Genomic DNA, 24889 nt, shown 5'->3' with positions numbered 1-24889 from the left:
CACACAGCGGCTCCGAGATCAAGGAGACCCAGTTAACCCAGCTTGCCCAGACTCAGGCCAAATTCAGAAGCTGATCCTGGAGTTATTTCAGGGCACTTCCCTGGCTTCCCAGAAAAACTCAGCCCTACCTCAAACCCAGACCCCAAGACCCTCCCGATCAGGTGAGCTAAAGCTTCAGAGCCTTTCGTTCGGGGCTTGGCAGGGCTCAGGATCATTCCAAGCGGGAGCCCCACGTTTTAAAGACTAGCAGCACGCACCGCACTGTCCGATAACGGCCGAGGAACCTAACTCCAGGCACTAGGCCCATTGTGCCCGCGGCTAGAAACTCCGCCTTGATCTTAACGCAGCCGAGGCCCCGCCCCGCGCGTGACGCCAGCGTCAGGCCAGTCCCGGCATGCTCCGCGCCCGCCGGCGGCCGAGCGCAGACGAGACGGATATTCCCCGTGAGCAGTCGCTGGTCAGTTCAGCCGCTATCCAGACCTGGGTCGGCGAGAGTGCCGCCACCAGCTGTTCTCCTACCGCTCTGCCGTTATTCTGAACGCCCCCAGCCCTCCCGCGAGGGCGCCCCGGGACGGAAGGATCCAGCAGCCTGTCGGCGCCCGCCGTTCTCGTGGTCGCCGTCGCCGTCGTAGTTGTGGTAGTCTCTGCCGTAGCCTGGGCCATGGCCAATTACATCCACGTCCCGCCCGGCTCCCCGGAGGTCCCCAAGCTGGACGTCACGGTGCAGGATCAGGAGGAGCAGCGCTGCCGGGAGGGGGCCCTGAGCCTCCTGCGACACCTGCGGCCGCACTGGGACCCTCAGGAGGTGACCCTGCAGGTAACGCCCACACCTCAGCCCCGGGTCTCAGCCGACCTTGACGCGGCCCCGGGGGGCCGGGGGGCGGGGGCGGTCTCACCATCCCTTCTAGTCCCCGGTGAGCCGGCAGGACCTCTGGGAACGTCGTCTCCCCCCGTTCTTTGGGAAGTGATCCTGTATTTCCTCCGTCACACCTAGGAAGGTCACTCCCCCTTTTCCTTCACCATTGCTTATTGAGGTCGTCCTGAGGGCGGCTTTTCTCTTTCCAGAGGCGGCTACGTTCGTGACGCACCCCTTCCACCTCGGGAAGGTTCCTGTTGATCGTTGCCCCTCCTCCCACTCCCCTGTCCCTTCTAAGTGCGAGAAGAACGTTTTCCACTCCCTTGCGAGGGGTCCTCGCTTATCGGCCCAAGCCACCATCTCCTCGCCTTTCACAAATAATGTGGTAATTAATCTCTGATCTTTTCATTTCCCTTCCCTCCCCTCCCCCGTCGGTGTACTCCCATTGATGCTCACCCTAAGTCTTACCTTCTCAAGTCCTGGGATTGGCGACAGTACTCGATTCCAAAGTAATGACCGAGGTCCTCATGGGTTCTTCGGTAGCCCTGCACACGTTATTTTATTTGTATCGGTACTTCTGAAAATGTTTTAGTCATCTTAGTAAAACTAACAATATCTGATGTTAGAAGGATCAGCGGCTTGTGAATATTTCTTTTTCCTGAGCCACAGTATTCATAGATAGACAAAAATTGGGAGAAAAAGTCCTTAAGAACCTATGCATTTTTAAATAGCTTATTTCTAATAAGTTACGATTAAGCATACATGAAATTTATTTTGAATACTAATTTGTATTTAACTTTTGGAGTTTCAGATACTATATACGAAAATGAACCTCCTTTTTCCTTGCAAACACAGAGTAATTTTAAAGGCTGGCATATTTTAGGTTTGTTTCAAATCTGAGCAATAATGTAAGAGTATTCATTTGAAGTAGCCACATCATCTGCCTTATTTTGTTGACTGATTTGTTTCAGCAATGTTAATTGACTTAACAGTATCTCAGATTCTTTGGTAAAGTAGTCACCTATACAAAAATGAATAAAACATGAACAGTGCCCTAGGGCCCAGAACAGTTCTCAACACTTCAGCTTTCATGAATGTTGGCTTCAGTTCTTACTGCCTAGAAGAGTTAGGAGCAGATTAAAAGGACCCATATGTTTTGGAAAAAAGTTAAGACAAAAATTTTGAAAATTTAAGGGAATGTTTGTTAGCCAAGTATGTAGGACATAGTGAATCCAAAATGATTTTCATGTGTAATTAAAAAAAAATAGTATATTTTCTTTAAGGAAAATTAGTTTAATTGAAACTTACAATTTGAAACTCTAGACTTCTTTAGTTTATTATTCATTAACTTATTTGTAGTTTATTATAGAAGATCTTTATATTTATTAAAATGAGTTATATTCTGGCAGTCAATTATAAATTAAACAGATATTAATTAAAAACATTGCTACTTCGTGGTAAACTCTGGTACTGGCAAACCATATTACTTTTTAAGCAGAGACTTAAGAGTTTGAAGCTTTGAAGACTGGAATTTCAGTTGATGTGTTTGTCTGTAGAACAGCAGGAATAGCTACCCAGAGGTACATTAGGTGTGTTTTTAATCATTTAATCCCCCGAACAACCATTTTAGATAGGTACTATCTTTTTAGGTGAAACTCAGTGAAGTAAAGCCAGGATATCGGTTTAAAAAAAAAAAAGGATAAAATATGCTAACATCAAACTGTTTTTTGATTGTTGTACTTGGGATTGAATCTTAATCTGATACCCATGTAGCAGCTTTTGACTTTAAGACCTTTGGACTCATTGTCCAAACTTCTAATATACTTATTTGTAAGTGAAGGTAAATACTACCATTTTTTTTTTGCCCTTAGGGTGATTGTTATTTAGAAATATAATCCCTCCATTTGCAAGTAAAGCTATTGATCCAGAAGCTGGAACAACTGCTAAGCAGAGTAGATGGTTATTCATTTCTCAGTATGGTAGATCTGACTCCCACATTCTAGGTCATTATAAACTCTGCTTTTATGATGCTTCAGGATTTCTTTAGTAAATATCAATGGGAATATTTTCTTTTGAGATTTGCTTTTATATCCTTTGAGGTATAAAGATAAACATCATACCTAACATAATAGTCAACAGATTAAAACAGGTATCAGTAATGTAGCCCATATTTTAAAAAGATTTTTTCTAAAATTCTTATGTGAATAAAATGCTTTAAACATACCTTAGAAGCTTACTCTAGTAATACTTATTTTACCTGGCACTTACTCCTACAGCTGAACTATTGAGAGCATTTTGGAAAATCCAGAAGCAAACAGAAAAAGACTTCAATGCATTCAGAATAATAGACGGCCCAGTCTTTGCTCACAACTTATGGACACAGGGGATAATATATCTCATTTTAGATAGAGTCTTAAAAAGTTTAATTATTTTTTCCCTATCTGTGCAAAATTAAAAGAATACAATATAAAAGGAGTGGTGAGCTTTGTGGAGTGTAGTATCTTATAATGGGCAGAGTGGTTCTAAAACAATACCAGTCACAATGTTTTTTATTTAATAATATTTTACTATTTATAAAGAAAGCACTTTCACATACATTCTCCCAATGACCCTGTGAGATAGATGTAGACTGTTAATATGTATTTTATAGTTAAATGAAAGTGAACTTGGGAGTTTGTAATGGTAGATCTGAGATGAGAACTCATCTTATGAATTATTGCTCTTTGAGAAAAGTTTATGTTTGTATATTATGATTAAGACAGGGAAGCCATTTCTGTGTGAAATCAGTAATTTTTTAAAAATTAAATCTTTGGCTCATAGAAAGATTTTGCTTTAAGTTCCTTAAACATAAATTTGCATTACTTTTCCACATGTGACATTATTTTGGAAACGGGATTCACTTCAGCTTTCTTTTAAGATAGTTACTATCTAATAGTAAAGTATTTGAGTGGGTGGTAGGACCTAAGACTATTTGACTATGGCTAAGAGAGATGTGTTGTTTGATAGGTTCCTATATATGTGGATAACATGTGGCCAAAAAGTCAGGAGCCTACTGTACTAGTTTATTTTCAGGTATTAATAGCTGTGTGACTTGGACTGAGCAAACCACTTCACCTCTCTGGGACCTCAGCGTAGTGTAGTGGAAAGAAGATGGGTTTTTTTTGTTTTTGTTTTTGTTTTTGCGGTATGCGGGCCTCTTACTGTTGTGGCCTCTCCCATTGCGGAGCACAGGCTCCAGACGCGCAGGCTCAGCGGCCATGGCTTACGGTCCCAGCCGCTCCGCAGCATGTGGGATCTTCCTGGACCGGGGCACGAACCCGTGTCCCCTGCATCGGCAGGCGGACTCTCAACCACTGCGCCACCAGGGAAACCCAAGAAGATGGTTTTTGAGTCCTGATTCCAGCCTTTTGTCACCTTTGGCAAATTTTAAAATCTCTATAAAAAGGACTTACTCTCTACCTTGGAAAATAGTAGCATAGTAGAAAATAGTAGAATTTAACAACTATAGTACTCATAGTCATTTTACTACTAGTACTAATTTTACTACTTTACTACTAAGAGTATCAGGAGAATTAAATGAAATACGTAAAATTATACATAGTATGTTTTAGTACTCCAACTTCCCCCAGGCTCTCCCCCCACCATTTGTAAGTGGAAAGTTGTTATGAAAGAATTGTAAGCTCCTAAAATTCAGTAATTTTAACATGTATTTTTTTGTACTGGCATAATGCTACGTCTCAGCAGCATTCCTTGTAGCAGAAGGTAGCCATGGGAGAATGGAGGAGGGAAGGCTTAATAGAAGATGGGGTACCTGAACTGAGCTTGGAAGGAAAGATAGGAGATGGAATGGGGAAGTATTTCTGGGCAAAGAAAAACTGCTTTCACAAAAGCTAGACTATGAGTATCTTGGACAGAATGGTGTATGAACAAGAATAGAAGTGGGAGTGATTTTCAAATAAGGGAGTGCTTAGATACGAAGGTTTTATGCCTCTTTAAGGAGGTGGTATTTTATTATCTAGGACGTGATGGGAAGCTGGTGAATGTTTTTAAGCAGGTAAGTTATATCATATATATTTTAGAGAAGTGGCAGATTATAATTTAGGCAGCATTCATTGAAGGAAATGCTTTGAATTGGGGATTAAGTGATCACTTACAAAGGACATTGGTGGTTTTGAAACTGATGGTTATTGCACACTAAGGATGCTAAATCAGTATAGTGGGTTGAAACCACTTCAGTTTAAAAAGATGAGTTAAAATAAGATGTGATAGGACAGATCAGAGTGCATTGCAAGTAATAAGGTAAGTATTATCTTGTGAAGCTTTTAGTTTTATATAAAAGTATATATGTACTGAATTAGAGGATAAATACATTTCTTTCTGTGTATTGCATTAAAAAATGTTTGTGAAAGACTACCTAGGAGAGACTTATTTTAGTACAGACAGGCGGTGCTGGGATCCAAATTAGGATAGTGGCCTTGAAGATGGAAATAAGGGACAGATTTGACATTTCAGAAAATAAATGTTCAGGACTTGTTAATTGCTTGCAGGTGAGGGAGGAAGTGGGAAGCTTAAGGTTTTTTTTTTTTTTGTGGGTGACAAAAATAAGGGAAGTAATGAAAAGTATATTTAAGGAATCAGGTTGTATTTTTCAGAATTTTATCTTTTTTTTTTTTTTCTTTTAATCTTTTGGCCACTCTGCGTGGCACGTGGGATCTTAGTTCCCTGACCAGGGGTTGAATTCACGCCCCCCTGCAGTGGAAACACAGAGTCTTAATCACTGGACTGCCAGGGAAAGTCCCCAGGATTTTGTCTTACAAGGAGTTATTTTTCTCTGATATATCTGATGGACTATAAATAGGTAAATTTTTATCACCCTTTTAAAAACTGTGAGACACAACAAACAAACAGAAAAATGAATGAAACATAAATTGTTGTAGAATAAATATCTTCGTAACCCCAGCCCAGGGAAAGAGAAAATATTACCAGCAGCCCAGAATATCTCCCCTTTCTCTTCCTGCTCCTAACTTTTCCCTCCCTCTAGTGGTAATCACAATAGCAGTTTAAAAAAAAATTGTTAACAAACAGAATATTTTGAATTAGTCATTTTTTCCAGTACTCTGAGAAAATATACTGTGTATGAATTTTTTAAATAAGAGACTATATGATCATGAAGTAATTTAGTTTTACTGAAAAGATATATCACAATATTAAAACTTTGAGTAGAAAACTACCCACTTCCTATTCATAGTTTATTAAAAAAATCAACTGTTTTGTTTTGTTTATTACCTTCAATTTCTCCCTTAAATATTTTACATAGTTGTTATTGAACCTTATGTACAATTTTTTAAAATTAATTTTTATTGGAGTATAGTTGCTTTACAATGTTGTGTTAGCTTCTACTGCGCAGCAAAGTGAATCAGCCATACATATACATATATTCCCTCCCTTTTGGATTTCCCTCCCATTTAGGACACCACAGTGCATTAAGTAGAGTTACCTGTGCTATACAGTATGTTCCCATCAGTTGTCTGTTTTATACATAGTATCAATAGTGTATATGTGTCAATCCCAATCTCCCAATTCCTTCCACCCCACCCCTTTCCCGCTTGGAATCCGTACATTTGTTCTCTATGTCTGTGTTTCTATTTCTGCTTGGCATATAGGGTCATCTATACCATTTTTCTAGATTCCACATATATGCGTTAATATACGATATTTGTTTTTCTCTTTCTGGACTTACTTCACTGTATAACACTCTCTAGGTCCATCCACATCTCTACAAATGACCCAATTTCGTTCCTTTTTATGGCTGAATAATATTCCATTGTATATATGTACCGCATTTTCATTATCCATTCCTCTGTTGATGGACATTTAGGTTGTTTTCATGACCTGGCTATTGTAAATAGTGCTGCTATGAACATTGGAGTGCATGTCTTTTTTTATTTTTATTTTTTTTTGCGGTACGCGGGCCTCTCACTGTTGTGGCCTCTCCCGTTGCGGAGCATAGGCTCCGGACGCGAAGGCTCAGTGGCCATGGCTCATGGGCCCAGCCGCTCCGCGGCATGTGGGATCTTCCCGGACCGGGGCACGAACCCTTGTCCCCTGCATCGGCAGGCAGACTCTCAACCACTGCGCCACCAGGGAAGCCCTGCGTGTCTTTTTTAAAATAAATTTATTTATTTATTTTTGGCTGCATTGGGTCTTCGTTGCTGCGTGCGAGCTTTCTGTACTTGCTGTGAGCGGGGCTACTACTCTTCATAGCAGTGCACAGGCTTCTCATTGTGGTGGCTTCTCTTGTTGCGGAGCATGGGCTCTAGGCGCACAGGGCTTCAGTAGTGTGGCACACAGGCTCAGTAGTTGTGACTCACGGATTATAGAGCGCAGGCTCAGTAGTTGTGGTGCACAGGCTTAGTTGCTCTGCTGCTTGTGGGATCTTCCCGGACCAGGGATCAAACCCATGTCCCCTGCATCGGCAGGCGGATTCTTAACAGCTGCACCACCAGGGAAGCCTCATGTGTCTTTTTGAATTATGGATTTCTCTGGGTATATGCCCAGTATTCTGGCTCATATGGTAGTTCTATTTTTAGTTTTTTAAGAAACTTCCATATTGTTTTCCATAGTGACTGTATCAATTTACATTCCCACCAACAGTGCAAGATTGTTTCCTTTTCTCCAGACCTTCTCCAGCGTTTGTTTGTAGATTTTTTTGATGATGGCCATTCTGATGGGTGTGAGGTGATATCTCATTGTAGTTTTGATTTGCATTTCTCTAATAATTAGTGATGTTGAGCTTCTTTTCATGTGTTTGGCCATCTGTATGTACAATTTGTATTCCGTTTTTTCATGTAGCCTTTCATAAATATTTTCCCATGTTGGTATGGTATTGACCACAATTTTTGATAGCTACAGACATAATATTTGGTCATGTTAAACATCATGTGACTTAATTACTTTTAAAGTGAGGTTTTAAAAAAAATTGTAAAGAGTATAAAGAGGAAAATTAGAAAGGCTCATATTCTAACCCTGTTGATTTTGTTTAAAAAATACAAATGATACATGCCCTTAAAAAACAAGGCTATAAAATGAAAAGTAAAAAATCTAGCCCCCCCAACACTGAGTCATTCTCCCCAAAGATAATTTTGTGAACAATTTCTTTTGAACTTATAAAAAATTATCAAATTATAGATTTATCAGCGTACATTATCTACCTATGTTTATAAATATAGTAAATATAACTATATTCTTTTTTGTATACATAAGTAAGTTATTCTGTATCTTGATTTTAAAAATAATATATCTTAGACATCTCCATGTCAGTATATACAACCTGCCCCATGTTTTTAAAAAAAAATTGAGTTGTTTTTATTTTTTAGGTATTAAAAAAAGTATTGCAGTGATCTGCTTTTATACATATATTTTGGATAACTTTTCTAAGTATATCCATAGAGTAAATTCTTATTAGTGGAATTAAAAGGTTAAAAGTAAAAGAAAAAAAATCATAATCTTCAAGGAATTGGCTCACACAAGTGTGGAGGCTGGTAAATCTGAAATTTGTAGGGCGTTCTCTGGTAAGCTGGAAGCTCTCAGGCAGGAGTTGATGTTGTAGTCTTAAGGCAGCATATGTTCAGGAAAACTGAAGTTTTGCTTTTACAACTCTTCACCTGATTGAATGAGGCTCATTCATGGGGACTAATCTCTTTTATTTGAAGTTATCTGGTTAATACGTCTGCAAAATACCTTCAGAGCTGCATCTAAATTAGTGTTTGAATAACTGGGTATTGTAGTTAATCCAAGTCGACACAAAACTGTTATGCTATTTCTCAGTTTCATATAATTTATACTCCTCAAAACAGTGTTGGAAAGTATCCTTTTCTCTATACCTTGTCCAACCTCTGATATTAAATTAAAAAAATTTTTGCCGGTTAGATACATGAAAATGGTATTTTGTTTTGTTTTTACATTACTTTTAATTTTGTTATTTTCGAAGATGGTGGAATCCAATAGTTACTTCCACAAAACGGTTAACTGACATGCATTAATTCCATCTTTCTAGGCTTATGGGCTGGTCCAGTAGCCATTGTCTTAAAGAATAATTGAAGCTTGTCTTTCCCGTTGTATTGGCCTGTGCAAGCTCATTCATTTGAATTCAGTAGTTAATCGGTCATTTTAGACCATAAATAAATATCGAAACTCTGCTTGGTATCTTAATCATCTTTAAGGACTAAAGAAATTTCATAGTAGCTAAGGTAGAGTTTAATATTTTTATCATCTCAGGGTTTGTAGTTGCAGGGCAGTGTCACGTACTGAAAGAAGGTATTGGATTATGTTTTGGGCTTCTCAAGATGACCTTCAAGTTCACTGATAATCACTTTAACTTCTAAGGTGTCATTAAAACTGTAATTTCTTTTTGTCCACCGGGTATTCTGTATTGCTTCAAAGAGCAACCTCTGCAGGTTTGGGCAATTCTTTAAGTTCCTAATTGATATGGTCAATTAGTCCTGGCTGAAGGGTGAATTTATGTCTTCTGTTACAGTACTAAAATAGGGAAAGTGTTACTATAGAACATATTTATCTCAGTATTACATTCTGGCAAAGGAGACAGAACCACCTCTCATAATACCTGTTCCAGCACTCCACTTTGCATACAAATATTCACCATCAACAGTGGCATCCTCATGTCCTCGCAGGGTAACTTGCTCCTTTAAGAGTCTCTCACATAGGTTTTGGATTCAGTGCATTGGGCTTCCCTGTCAAAAGGTTTCTTCTCTACCTCTAGGCCATTTTACCCACTTATGTGAATTTGGCCTTGGGTTCCCAGCTGCTGAGGGTTGGGCCAAGATCTTGGCCTCACAGTCAGTTTGCTTATTTCCAAATTGGTGGCAGACTCTTAATATCATCTTTGTACCCTGGCTTTTTAAAATCTCCCAAGCTAGAGTAAATATGGTGGATTTGTTCGGGGCACTCAATGCTGGGAGACCACTAGCAGGTCCCATCAGTCCATCCAATCTGATAATGCTTCATTAAAAAGTTTTGCTTCAACCCCATCAATGTCTGCTTTATTCATCCAGTTTTTTGATAACCATGAAAAACTTTCACTCTATTGGGACAAGTCATTTGCCATCTCCCTTATCTTTTCTGCTTACTTGTAATTTAGTTTTCTTACTATCATCCCTAAGACCTGTAAAGGGAAGCTTGAGACAGCAAATCAGATCCAGCATCCTGAACAGTTTATGTTGGTAACAGGAGAGTTACATGGGGGACCCATGTAGAAGGAGAAACCTTTATCATGGTATTCACCATGACCTAGGGGTGGGGCATATTAAGTGGTTGAATATCCTGGTCGCTGTAAGGCCAGTTTTGTATGGCCTGCATATGCAGTATATCAGCCACTTCATCTGGAGTGATCGATCCACTTTGCATGCAGAGGAAGGACCGCACAATTCCCCTTCTCAGGAAACCGACTTAGTAGCCACTTCTATCCATTCTTCCAGTCTAGCAGTCTTGCTGGGATTAGGTTGCTGTATGTTTGGGTTAGTTGCAGCCATTCAGGACTGTTCAGTAGTAAGCTGTGGGTCCTGCATTAGCCTAAACATGCCATGGACTTCAAACCATAGATTGCTCCTAACTTGACCATTCTGATGATGAGACAACTTTACACTATATCCTCAGGTTTCAGTAGTTTCCTTATTTTGTGCCCTTCCCACCTGAATCATTTTGGTAAACAGAGGATGAGTTACAGAGGTCAAAGAAGAGTTATCTGCTGTGGAGCACGAACTCTTTTGTGACAGTTCTGTGCTTAGCAGCCTGATGTTGTATCGGACCATCTGGAACCCGGGTTGTTGCAACATCAAGATCTACCCTAAAACGGTCTTTATCTTTCTGTCGTAGGTAGTATGGCTAACAGCAGCCAAGGAATCACACATTTAGCCAATTTCTCATTATTTTGCAGTTTATTGTGGATTCAGGGACAGCTGTTCTGGGGTTGGAGCTATCATTTTTAGGTTTCACTTACTTTTACCTCTTGTAATAGATGACAGCATGCCTGCTGTTTCATACTGTGGGGAATCTGGCAAACACCTAGGCATCAGGGATTGATCATCCACTGCCCCTTCCTTATTCGTTTTTCAGATAATACTTAACAATGTTACAGTGAGTCTAGGGTCATGCTAGCGAACCCATAAACTTGAGGGTGTATCCCTGAAACAGATTAAGAGTCATGACATCAGGTTTTTATCCTGTTTTGCCATTGTATGACTTTGGAAAAATGTGAGAACTTACCTAGGTCATAGTTTTTTCATTCTACAAATCGATCATTCAGTCTATATATATAAAAGCAAACATTTATTGAATATCTCTGTGTTCTATGTTCCACTCTTTCTCAACGTTTTAGTAATTACTCTCTGAAGAGAAGGTTAAATTATGTTAATTTTTACCTAACAGGAGAAATTAAATACTAAAGAATAGGATTTTGCAGGTAGGGTCGAGCTTTAGAGAGCCACAAACCATTGTAACATCTCTAGATTTTTTTCTTCCCTCAGTAACCAACTTTTGCTCCTTTGGTGGTGATATCATCTCTGTTGAAAATGTAATACATGAAAGAAATTTTATTTTATTTTATATATATATGAGAGGATATGTATCTGTATGTATATCTGTATCTCCTCTTTAAGATAGTAAATTAAAATTAATTAAATTTAAACCAAAGTACTAAAGTACCTATGCATTTATTTTCAGTTTTAAAAACCTTATCGTTTTAGGAAATTTTCTCTAGGGTTACTGTGAGTTGAAGGTAATCAAAAGATTAACTGGCAGTACATTTTTTCTGATCTGAATATTACATTAACTCTTTTCTAGTTAAATTTGTTGTTGATGTGTGATATACATAATAAAAAGTGCACAAATCTTAAGTGTAGAACCTGATGAATTTTCCTACAAAGCAACCACACCCATGTAATAAGTATCCAAGTCAGGAAACAGATTTGGGAAATGGTACCCCAGAATCCTCTCTTACACTCTTTTGGAGTCACTATCCATCAACTCTCCCCAAGCAAGTGTTACTCCTATCCTGATTTTATATCGTAGCTTTCCCTCTCTATGAATTTTTTTTAATGGAATCGTATGGTATATACTTTTTTTTGGGGGGGTGGCATATGCTAAAGTTATGAGATTTATTTCTGTATATATAGTTAGTTCTTTCTTATTCTCATTGTAAGAATATACCTCAGTTTATTTATCTTCTGTTGGTGGACACTTGGGTTGTTTTCGGTTTTTGGCTATTACAAATTATGCTGCTGTGAACATAGCTGTATGTTTTTTGATGAGTGTGAATATCTGTTTCTGTTAGGCGGATACTTAAAAGTAGACTTGCTGGGTCATCTGGTATGTATTTTTAGCTTTAGTAGATACTTTAAGTTTTCCAAAGTGGTTGTGTCAATTTATACCCCTAATGGCAATACTGTATGAGTGTTTCAGGGGTGCTGCATTTTTACCAACAATTGTTATTATCTGTCTTCATTGTTATCATTCGGGTAGGCATTAAGGGTATCTTATTATGGGTTTGATTTGCATTCTCTTAATAACTAGTGCATCTTTTTTCTGTGGGTCGGATATTTGAATGTCTTCTATTTTGAGATGCCTGTTCAAGTTTTTTTGGCTAATTTTTCTCCTGGATTATTTTTTTCCTAATGATTTGTAGATGTTCTTTACATATTCTATATTTGAGTTCTTTTTAATTTTTTTTGGCCACGCTGCACGGCTTTGCAGTATCTTAGTAAGGATTGAACCCAGGCTCCCCAGCCGTGGAAACGTGGAGTCCTAACCACTGGGCCGCCAGGGAATTCCCGAGTCCCTTTTTTTTTTTTTTTTTTTTTTTTTTTGCGGTACGCGTGCCTCTCACAGTTGTGGCCTCTCCCGCTGTGGAGCACAGGGTGTGGACGCGCAGGCTCAGCGGCCATGGCTCACGGACCCAGCTGCTCCGCGGCATGTTGGGATCTTCCCAGACTGGGGCACGAACCCGTGTCCCCTGCATTGGCAGGCGGACTCTCAACCACTGAGCCACCAGGTAAGCCCCCGAGTCCTTTTTTTAAAGAAATGTATTATAAATGTTTTCTGCCAGTTGGTGGCTTGTATTTTCACTCTTAATAGTGTCTTTTGATAGTCTTAACACCAGTTTTTCAATATTTTCTTTATGGGTAGCATGTTTTGTGTCTTGATCTCTTCCTATGCCAAAGTCCTGAAGATATTCCTCTATGTTTTATAGAAACTTTATTGTTTTGCTATTTTACATTTTGATCTGAAATTGTTTATGGTGAAGGTGGAGGAGGTCATGACTCATTTTTCTTCCGAATGGCTCTCAGTATCCAGTGATCCAGTATCACTTATTGAAAAGACCATTTTCTCCCCATTATAGTGTTTCCTGAAACCACCATTTTTCCACCATTATAGTGTTACCTTTGTCATAAACCAGGTGGCACTGTATGTGGGTCTCTTTATGAATTCTGTTCCTTTAGTCTGTTTTGTCTATTATTGTACCAGTATCACAGTGTCTTGACTACTCTCAGGTTTTGCTTCTAGGTCTTGGTATGGTATAGTTACTATAATCCTTGGTATGAGACACTAGCTTTTTTTTTTTTCTTCTTTAAAATTGCCTTGACTGTTCTTGGCTTTTTAAATTGCCATGTAAATTGTAGACTCAGCTTTTCAATTTCCTCAAAAGAAACTAGATGACATTTTGATTGATATTTTTGTGGAATCTATAGATATTTGAGGAGAAGTGAATTCATTAACAATATTGAGTCTTAGAATCTATAAATATGGTATATCCCATTTATTTATTTAGTTTCTCTCAAACTTTTGAAGTTTTCAATGTAGAGATCTTGCATTTTTCACGTCATTTTCCCCCCAGAAATTTGATGCTTTCTGATATTATTTAAAGAATATCATTTTAAAAAAAGGTTTGCTGTTGGTATAGAGAAATTCAATTGATATGTTAATACATTGAATTTTTCACACGTTCTAATTATTTCTTTTAATTTAGATACTTTGTGCATTTTCTCTGTTTCTGCAAATAATGACAGTTTTGTTTTTTGCTTTCCTATTCCTACTTCTGTTGTTGTCATGTCTTTTTTTCCCCCACATCTTTATTGGAGTATAAATGCTTTACAGTGTTGTGTTAGTTTCTGTACAACAAAGTGAATCAGCTATATGTATGCATATATCCCCATAGCCCCTTCCTCTTGAGCCTTCCTCCCACCCTCCCTATCCCATCCCTCTATCGTCACAAAGCACCAAGCTGATCTCTCTGTGCCATGCAGCAGCTTCCCACTAGCCTTACATTTGGTAGCGTATATGTCAGTGCTACTGTTTCACTTCATCCCAGCTTCCCCTTCCCCTACCCATGCCCTCAAGTCCGTTCTCTACGTCTGCCTCTTTATTCCTGCCCTGCCACTATGTTCATCAGTACTACTTTTTTAAATTCCATATATATGAGTTAGCATACGATAATTCGTTTTTCTCTTTCTGACTTACTTCACTCTGTATGACAGATTCTAGGTCCATCCACTCCACTACAAATAACTCAATTTCGTTCCTTTTTATGGTTGATATTCTATTGTATATATGTGCCACATCTTCTTTATCCATTCATCTGCTGATGGACATCTAGGTTGTTTTCATGTCCTGGCTATTATAAATACTGCTGCAATGAATATTGTGGTACATGTCTATTTTTGAATTATGGTTTTCTCAGGGTGTATGCCCAGTAGTGGGATTGCTGGGTCATATGGTAGTTCTATTTTTAGTTTCTTAAGGAACCTCCATACTGTTCTCCATAGTGGCTGTATCAGTTTACATTCCCACCAACAGTGCAGGAGGGTTCCCTTTTCTCCACACCTTCTCCAGCATTTATTGTTTGTAGATTTTTTTTTTTTTTTTTTTTTTTGCGGTTCGCGGGCCTCTCACTGCTGCGGTCTCTCCCACCGCGGAGCACAGGCTCCGGACGCGCAGGCTCAGTGGCCATGGCTTACGGGCCCAGCGGCTCTGCGGCACGCGGGATCATCCTGGACCGGGGCACGAACCCGCGTCCCCCGCATCGGCAAGCGGACTCTCAACCACTGCACCACCCGGGAAGCCCTGTTTGTAGATTTTTTGATGATGGCCATTCTAACCAGTGTGAGGTGATACCTTATTGTAGTTTTGATTTGCATTTCTCTAATGATTAGTGATGTTGAGCATCTTTTCATGTATTTGTTGGCCATCTGTGTCTTCTTTGGAGAAACGTCTATTTAGGTCTTCCACCCATTTTTGGATTGGGTTTGTTTTTTGATATTGAGCTACATGAGCTTCTTGTATATTTTGGAGATTAATCCTTTGTCAGTTGCTTCATTTGCAAATATTTTCTCCCATTCTGAGGGTTGTCTTTTCACTTGTTTATGCTTTCCTTTGCTGTGCAAAAGCTTTTAAGTTTCATTAGGTCCCATTTGTTTATTTTTGTTTTTATTTCCCTTACTCTAGGAGGTGGATCAAAAGGATCTTGCTGTGATTTATGTCATAGATTGTTCTGCCTGTGTTTTCCTCTAAGAGTTTTATAGTGTCTGGCCTTACATTTAGGTCCTTAATCCACTTTGAGTTTATTGTTGTGTATGGTGTTAGGGGGTGTTTTAATTTCATTCTTTTATGTGTAGGTGTCCATTTTTTCCAGCACCACTTATTGAAGAGTCTGTCTTTTCTCCATTGTATATTCTTGCCTCCTTTGTCAAAGATGAGGTGACCATATGTGTGTGGGTTTATCTCTGGGCTTTCTGTCCTGTTCCATTGATCTATATTTCTGTGTTTGTGCGAATACCATACTGTCTTGATTACTGTAGCTTTGTAGTATAGTCTGAAGTCAGGGAGCCTGATTCCTCCAGCTATGTTTTTCTTTCTTAAGGTTGCTTTGGCTATTCGGGGTCTTTTGTGTTTCCATACAAATTGTAAAATTTCTTGTTCTAGTTCTGTGAAAACTGCCATTGGTAATTTGATAGGGATTGCATTGAATCTGCAGATTGCTTTGGGTAGTAGAGTCATTTTCACAATATTGATTCTTCCAGTCCAGGAGCATGGTATATCTCTCCATCTGTTTATGTTATTTTTGATTTCTTTCATCAATGTTTTATAGTTTTCTGAGTACAGGTCTTTTGCTTCCTTAGGTAGATTTATTCTTAGGTATTTGATTCTTTTTTGTTGTGATGGTAAATGGGATTGTTTCCTTAATTTCTCTTTCTGATCTTTCATTGTTAGTGTATAGGAATACAAGAGATTTCTGTGCATTAATTTTGTATCCTGCAACCTTAAAATTCATTGATTAGTACTAGTAGTTTTCAGGTGGCATCTTTAGGATTTTCTATGTATAGTATCATGTCATCTGCAAACAGTGACAGTTTTAATTCTTCTTTTCCCATTTGTATTCCTTTTGTTTCTTTTTCTTCTCTGATTGCTGTGGCTACGACTTCCAATAGTATGTTGAATAATAGTGGCAAGAGTGGGCATCCTTGTCTTGTTCCTAATCTTAGAGGAAATGCTTTCAGTGTTTCACCATTGAGAATGATGTTTGCTGTGGGTTTGTCATATATGACTTTTATTATTTTGAGGTAGCTTCCCTCTATACCCACTTTCTGGAGAGTTTTTATCATAAATGGGTGTTGAATTTTGTCAAAAGCTTTTTCTACATCTATTGAGATGATCATGTGGTTTTTATTCTTTAATTTGTTAATATGGTGTATCACATTGATTGTTTTGCATATATGGAGGAATCCTTACATCCCTGGGATAAATCCCACTTGATCATGGTGTATGATCCTTTAAATGTGTTGTTGGATTCTGTTTGCTAGTATTTTGTTGAGGATTTTTACGTCTATGTTCATCAGTGATTTTGGCCGGTAATCTTTTTTGTGTGTGTGATATCTTTGTCTGGTTTTGATATCAGGGTGATTATGGCCTCATAGAAGGAGTTTGGGAGTGTTCCTCCCTCCACAATTTTTTTTTTTTTTCCTCCGCAATTTTTTTTTTTTTGCAAGAGTTTGAGAAGGATGGGGTTAACTCTTCTCTAAATGTTTGATAAAATTCTCCTGTGAAACCATCTGGTCCTGGATTTATGTTTGCTGGAAGATTTTAAATTACAGTTTCAATTTAATTAACTGTGATTGGTCTGTTTATATTTTCTAATTCCTCCTGGTTCAGTCTTGGAAGTTTGTACTTTTCCAAGAATTCGATCATTTCTTTTGGGTTGTCCATTTTATTGGCATATAGTTGCTTGTAGTAGTCTCTTATGATCCTTTGTATTTCTGTGGTGTCAGTTGTAATCTCTCCTTTTTCATTTCTAATTTTATTGATTTGAGTCCTCTCTCCTTTTTTCTTGATGAGTCTGGCCAAAGGTTTATCAATTTTGTTTATCTTCTCAGGGAACCAGCTTTTAGTTTTATTGATCTTTGCTATTGTTTTCTTTGTTTCCATTTCATTTATTTCTGCTCTGATCTTTGTGGTTTCTTTCCTTCTACTAACTTTGGGTTTTGTTTGTTCTTCTTTTTCTACTTGCTTTAGGTGTAAGGTTAGATTGTTTATTTGAGATTTTTCTTGTTTTTTGTAGTGAGCTTGAATTGTTGTGAACTTCCCTCTTGGAACTGCTTTTGCTATGTCCCATAGGTATTAGATCGTTTTGTTTTCATTGTTATTTGTTTATAGGTATTTTTTGATTTCCTCTTTGATTTCTTCAGTGATCTTGGTTATTTAGCAGCACACTGTTTAGCCTCCGTGTGTTTGTGGCTTTTACTGTTTATTTCCTGTAATTGATTTCTAATCTCATAGCATTGTGTTCAGAAAAGATGCTTGATACGATTTCAGTTTTCTTACATTTTCCAAGGCTTGATTTGTGACCCAAGGTGTGATCTATTCTGGAGAATGTACTGTGTGCACTTGAGAAGAAAGTGTACTTCTGCCTTCGGGTGGAATGTCCTAAAAATATCAATTAAGTCTATCTAGTCTGTTGTGTCATTTAAAGCTTGTGTTTCCTTATTTATTTTCTGTCTGGATGATCTTTCTATTGGTGTGTAGTGAGGTATTAGAGTCCCCCACTATTATTGTGTTACTGTCGATTTTTCCTTTTATGACTGTTAGCATTTGCCTTATACATTGAGGTGCTTCTATGTTGGGTGCATAAATATTTATAATTGTTATGTTTTCTTCTTGGATTGATCCCTTGATCATTATGTAGTGTCCTTCTTTATCTCTTGTAACTGTCTTTATTTTAAGGTCTATTTTATCTGATATGAGTATTGCTACTCCACCTTTCTTGTGGTTTCTATTTGCATGGAATATCTTTTTCCATCCTCTCACTTTCAGTCTGTATGTGTCCCTAGGTCTGAAGGGGGTTTATTGTAGACGGCATATATACGAGTCTTGTTTTTGTATCCGTTCAGCCAGTCTGTGTCTTTTGGTTGGAGCATTTAATCCATTTACATTCAAGGTGATTATCAATATATATGTTCCTATTACCATTTTCTTAGTTGATTTGGGTTTGTTTTTGTGGGTCTTTTTCTTCTTTTGTGTTTCCCGCTTAGAGAAATTACGAGGATTCGCTTGTATGTTATTTGTTACTTTTCCCTTGCTGCTTTTAATATTTTTTCTTTGTATTTAATTTTTGATAGTTTGATTAATATGTGTCTCGGCATGTTTCTCTTTGGATTTATCCTATATGGGACTCTCTGTGCTTCCTGGACTTGATTGACTATTTCCTTTCCCATGTTAGGGATGTTTTTGATTATAATCTCTTCAAATATTTTCTCAGACCCTTTCTTTTTATCTTCTTCTTATGGGACCCCTATAATTTGAATGTTGGTCCGTTTAATATTGTCCCAGATGTCTCTGAGACTGTCCTCAATTCTTTCTGTTCTTTTTTCTTTATTCTGCTCCCTGGCAGTTATCTCCATCATTTTATCATCCAGCTCACTTATCTGTTCCTCTGCCTCAAGTAATTCTGCTATTGATTCCTTCTAGAGTATTTTTAATTTCAGTTATTATGTTGTTCATCACTGTTTCTTTGCTCTTCAGTTCTCCTAGATCCTTGTTAAATGTTTTATTTTCTCCATTTTATTTCCGAGATTTTGGATCATCTTTACTACCATTACTGTGAATTTTTTTCAGGTAGCTTGCTTATTTCATCTTCATTTATTTGGTGTCGTAGATTTTTGCTTTGCTCCTTCTTCTGTAACTTTTCTTTTTTTCTTGCGGTACGCGGGCCTCTCACTGCTGTGGCCTCTCCCCTTGTGGAGCAAAGGCTCCAGATGCGCAGGCTCAGCGGCCATGGCCCACGGGCCCAGCCGCTCTGTGGCATGTGGGATCTTCCCGGATTGGGGCACGAACCCGTGTCCCCTGCATCGGCAGGTGGGCTCTCAACCACTGTGCCACCAGGGAAGCCCCATACTTAGTTTTTTAATTGGATTATTTAGTTCTTTTACATTTAATGTAACTACTTATATGGTTGAGTTTTTCACTGTACCATCATACTTTTTTTTCCTCTTTGACACATCTTTTATATTCCTGTTTTTCACCTTTATTTTTTCTTCTTTCTGTGTGTTCCAAATCTCAGAGGAACTCACAGTAAATATGGAGTGGCAAATATAATTAAGAAATTACAGTACATTGTTTTTGTTTTTGGCTGTGCTGTGCAACATGTGGGATCTTAGTTTCTCGACCAGGGATTGAACCTGTGCCCCCTGCGTTAGGACTGTGGAGTCTTAACCACAGGACCGCCAGGGAAGTTCCTACAGTGCATTTTAGTAATGCTATATATAGGTCACTAGCAAGCACTGAGAAGTATTTATGTCTTATCTGAGTTTAGGAATTGTCTCCTGGAGGTTATAACTCCTGTGTTGGAATTTTGAAGGAAGTTAGAAGTTAGTGAGGCGAAGGAAAAGAAGGGTGAATTTGTCAGGTAGATCACTAGATAACTTGGGAGGTATTGTGGAACTTGTACACCCTAAGGAACTTAAACTTTATCCTCTAAACAGTGTGGAGTCAGTTGAAGATTGCCAGTCATCATGTTCATGTTTGTATTTTAGATGGATTATTTTGGTGGCAGTTAGTGAGTGAATTTTTTTGGAAGGTGGGAAGGTGGTTAAACTGGCGTAAGAGAGACCAATGAGGTTATTAAAATACTGCAGATAGGAGATTGACAAGGGGATGGAGAAACAGGAGTGGATTTAAGAATTACCTAGGAAGAAAATATTTTATGTGGGGGATGGAGAGGGAGGGGTCAAGGTGACTGAAATGTGCCTGAGTGAATGGAAGATTAAAATGAATTGGTACCATTAAATGATTTATCTCTGGTTTTAAGCAATTTTATTATGAGGTGCCTTGGTGTAGTTTTCTTCATGTTTCTTTGGCTTGGGCTTGTTGAGCTTCTTGGATCTTGAGTTTATAGGTTTTCATCAAATTTGGAAAACTTTTGACTGTCATTTCTTTAAAAATGTTTCTGTTCTCTTTTTCCCTTTCTTTGAGGACTCAAATTTTATATGTAGTCTCTCAGCTAATGGATGCTCTTCTCTCTCTCTCTTTGATAATTCATGTTTCCCTCTGTATTTTGTTTTGCATAGTTTCTATTCCTATGTCTTCAAATTTGCTAAATTGTTTTTTCTACTACCTAACCTAGTGTTAAATCCCATCTAAGTGTGTTTTCCCTTCAGACATCTTGAGAAGTTTAATTTGGGTCTTTTTTATGTCTTCAGTGACTCTGCTTAATTTTTTGTTGTAAGAATACAACACACTTTTTTCTTGGAATACAGTTTTAACACCTGCTAATTCTAACATCTGTGTCAGTTCTGGTTGGTTTCAATTAATTGACCCCCCTCTCACCCTCCATTGTGGGTTGTATTTTTCTGCCCTTTTTGCATGCCTGATAATCTTTTTCTTTTTGGCCGCCTCACCCAGCTTGTGAGATCTTAGTTCCCCGAGCAGGGACTGAAACTGCGCCCTTGGCAATGAGAGCGCAGAGTCCTAACTGCTGGACCGCCAGGGATTTCCCCATGCCGAATAATCTTTAATTGGATATTAGACATTGTGAATTTTACCTTGTTAGGCACTCGATAGTTTTTGTAGTTCTTTGGGAATAGTTTGCATCTTTGGGTCTTGCTTTCAAGGTTTGCTAGGTGGTACCAGTGCAGCAGCATACAATCTAGGGTTAATCTATAACATAGATGTTGTCTTAATTATTAACTTTTATGATCTCATCATGAATTATTTTTCTGTCTTGTGTTCAAATTTAAATATGTAGTTATCTACATATTTGATAAGAGCTTAGTTTGTGTCAGGAACTGTTGTGCTTTTGTGTATATTAAGTCATTCTCATAAAAACCTATAAAGCAGATTCTAATGTGCTGATATTAAACATGAGATGAATGAAGCACATACAGGTAAGTGACTTGCCTAAAGTCACTCAGCTTACAGATGACACAGCTAGAGTTTATAGTCAAGCAGTGTTGCTCTGTAGCTCATCCTCTGAACTGGTATTATCTTAAATGCTTGACAAACAGTGCAGGATAAACCATGTGAAAAGGAGCTCCATGAGATTTGTAGTAGTTTTGTCCCCCCTCCATTGAGGTGGAATTTTATATTTCTAGTATATATCTAGTATAGCACACATACCTAGCATATGCCTAGTATGTTTTTAAATGTGTGTTTCAGAAGGCTGAAGCACCTTGAATTAATTGTTGGTTTATATATGAGGTGGGAACCATCCAAGAGCAAAAAGCACTGTCCATACATCTTTAAAGTCAGAAATCTCCATCAAGAGATCATTAGGATAAGCCGAACAAATTGGGTTTATTACTCCTTCCTTAAGGAAGACTTATTCCATGGGGAATGGTGGGGCTCTCAGTATGTGGGTGTTAGAAAGGACTTCGTATAAGATTTGAATTTGGTGATTTGGGAGAGGGTTCAAGGAAGCAAGGCTTTCCTCTGGATTTGGGTGTTGTCAGGAAGGAAGTGGGGCAAGTCTACGACTGTGTGGGTAATTTATCTTACCTAGAGGACTGGAGGAATGAAGCAGGACCAAAGCTGTTCCTGGAAAAGGAATGGCAGTCCCTCACATTAGCCAGAATAGGGGAGTGCTTGGTCATTTTTGTGGTTTGGAAAAAATGCATAATTTTGTCTTTGTTCAGACATGATTACAGAGTGACTTTGTTTTTGTCTTGATGCATTATGGTCACAGAGTGGCCTCATCTGATATTGATGTTCTATGAAATTGCTTATGTTCAGCAGAATCTCCAGGCCTTGCTGTACGTGCCATGTCAGTTCCTAGCCCCTTTCGTTTTTCTCACTATTTTAATTTTTTCACATGTAAACTAGATTGATTACGGGAAAAAAAAAAGAAGTGAGAAAACATATATAAGCCAAACGAGAAAAGTTTAAACTACTTAGAGAGAAATAAGAAAACAGGAGACAAGATTTAAACTACCTAATATTTTATTGGCTATCTCTGCAGACATTTTTGTCCTTATTTATACATAAACTACTTTTGTAAATGAAGTTATTCATATATTTATTTTTTTGCTCCAGGGGTTTATTGTGACTATCATTTCATTGCAAATATGTGGCTGTTTTGTGCAACAGAGTATGTTAGGGTTAGTGTCATTGGAGTTGTGACTCTATGTTATACTTATAAATGTCTATATAGTATTCAATAATCTTATCCCGTAATGTCATCCATTTCTAGCCTTTTTAAGTGCATATGTCTTTGTATGTACGTTTCTGCATGTACACATAAATGTACAATATAGCGTGCACAATTAAAGAAATTTATTATTATAGGCAAGAGTGAAAGAATGAATTTGTTATAAGCTAGATCAAGAAGACAAGCTAGTGTTTAAGTATTAAGTCCTTACTATTTGTTAGGAGAATGTAGAAAACATAGATTTCACTCCTGGCTTTTGAGGAGTGTAGAATGTCTTTCATTACAAGCATTTCAGAATGTTAGCTTCTCAAACTTCATTACAATAATTGAAATACTTCATCTCTACATGACATGTGGAGGAGTTACAGAATAATATGTGTGAGTTGTTATGGCATTTTAATAGGAAACAACATGCTTTCAACATAGATTTTAATAAAATGATGGAATTTAGTTTAAGGACATATGCTTCTTGTCAGTGTCTCCCTACATACCATCTTTTTGAAATCTACGTGGAAAGCAAAGTTTGTATGTCTCTGCATACCCAAAAAACATAGATATTCAAAGGTGAATAAGGATACATAAATATTTTCTTTCAAATTTCAGCTTAAGATCTAAAGCCTTTTCAGATGTCATTTATCATTACAACAATCTTATCAAAACAGAAACGTTTACCTTCTTTCTCAGGCATTAGTTTAATGTGTATACATTTAAAACTTATTCTTTGTCCATTATTCCTGTTCTTTCCCAGTTGTCTTTGGAAAAATGTCCTTAATGCTTACTTTCACTTTTACCTTTTATCCCTTTATTCCACTGAGAGCCTCCAAAAGCTCTGAGTTATAATTGGGTAAATAGAAAATTAGTTTTAGTGTCAAAGTAGTGTAGAGGAAAATGAAAGCTACAATTTTGAATAGACTTAGAGAACTAATATTGCTAATCATCTGTTTACTTTTTAATATACCATTGTACTCAAATCTAAAAAGGACTTTAAGTACTTAAGACTCTTGAAGAGTCCTCAAACTCCCTTTTAGAAAATACCTGAGAAATCTCTATCTTCCTCTAATTAAGGTTGTGCTTCTTTTTTTTTTTTTAGCTGTAGCATTCAAGTTTAAATTATTATAACCCGAATACTTAAAACAATTTTTTATACATATTATGTTAAGTAATCTTTGGAAATAACATTTAAAGTTGAGTTTTTTATAAATTGGAGATTTACCATAATATAAATTATGGTATATTATATTTGTATATTTAAACTTATGAACATTATTAAAGACTTTTTTATATCATATACTATGCTAGCAAGAGAGCCACTTTCCCTGTCTTCAGAGACTTTCCAATCTATTTAGATATAGGAGAGAGAACGTGTTTGTTGTACAACACAACATAGTAAACAGTGGTATTCTGTTTTGTTTAAATCTACAATTAAAATTATAGACATGTTAGGCAAAATTGTATTCAAAAGTTATATTAAGTAGATATTTTCTTTCAATTAGTATTTAATGATTTTCAAGTTATCTCCTATTCCTTCATTAAAAGTAAATAATTGTTTTTCCCCCATTTTTTCTTTTTTTTTGGGCAGCTTTTCACAGATGGAATCACAAACAAACTTATTGGCTGTTACGTGGGTAATACAATGGAGGATGTAGTCCTGGTGCGAATTTATGGCAATAAGACTGAGTTGTTAGTTGATCGAGATGAGGAAGTGAAGAGTTTCCGAGTGTTGCAGGCTCACGGCTGTGCACCACAACTCTACTGTACCTTCAATAATGGACTGTGCTATGAATTTATACAGGGAGAAGCATTGGATCCAAAGCATGTCTGCAACCCTGCCATTTTCAGGTACATTTCTTTTCCTAAATAATTTGTCCTTTTGAAAAATAAGAGTATTAAGTGCACTAAGGAAATGTTTTTTAAAACTGCCTTTTCTTTCTTTAGGCAACTATTTGGTTAATTTAGAAACTTTCTTTTGTTCGGGTTTTGTTTTATTTTTGCTAAAGAAAAAACATTCCTTTTTTCTGAATTCTCATAGTTAACTCTTTGCAAAAGAAAGGACTGCGAGAGGTTTTGGATTAGCCTTTCGCAGAAGGTCAAGGCTTCTCAATTTTTTAAAGTAGTGCTTGAATCAAAGCATTACACATTTCTTATTACTAAGTTTCGTTACTCAGCTGCTCATAGCTTCAGAGTTCTTGCTTACTATGAGTCTTAATTCTGTTAACACGCCTTTGTTACTTTTTAAACTTAAAAATTATTTAATTCAAAGTATTATGTTTTCTATAAGAATAATGTCTTGCATATGCTTGATCATTTTTCTAAAATTGCTAAAATTTTCT

General features: G+C 37.5%; 1 protein-coding gene across 2 annotated transcripts in view; it reads left to right on the top strand.

Moving 5' to 3' along the window:
* The first annotated feature begins 403 nt into the window (after positions 1-403).
* ETNK1 (ethanolamine kinase 1) overlaps positions 404-24889 on the top strand; it is a 68871-nt gene continuing 44385 nt past the window's right edge. The window contains exons 1-2 of one of the 2 annotated variants that reach the window (XR_012324502.1): positions 404-817; positions 24139-24398. Coding sequence is in view for 1 of the 2 variants with exons in the window: in XM_019936442.3 (XP_019792001.1) it covers positions 662-817; positions 24139-24398 (416 nt within the window). In the remaining variant the exon portion in view is untranslated. The remainder of the gene's footprint in view (positions 818-24138; positions 24399-24889) is intronic. The other variant, XM_019936442.3, reaches the window with a different exon arrangement.

The sequence above is a fragment of the Tursiops truncatus genome, chromosome 11, assembly GCF_011762595.2.
Source record: "Tursiops truncatus isolate mTurTru1 chromosome 11, mTurTru1.mat.Y, whole genome shotgun sequence".
Classification (NCBI taxonomy): Eukaryota; Metazoa; Chordata; class Mammalia; order Artiodactyla; family Delphinidae; genus Tursiops; species Tursiops truncatus.
Note: the sequence above shows the minus strand (reverse complement) of the source record. Positions and strands in the feature narration are given on the sequence as shown.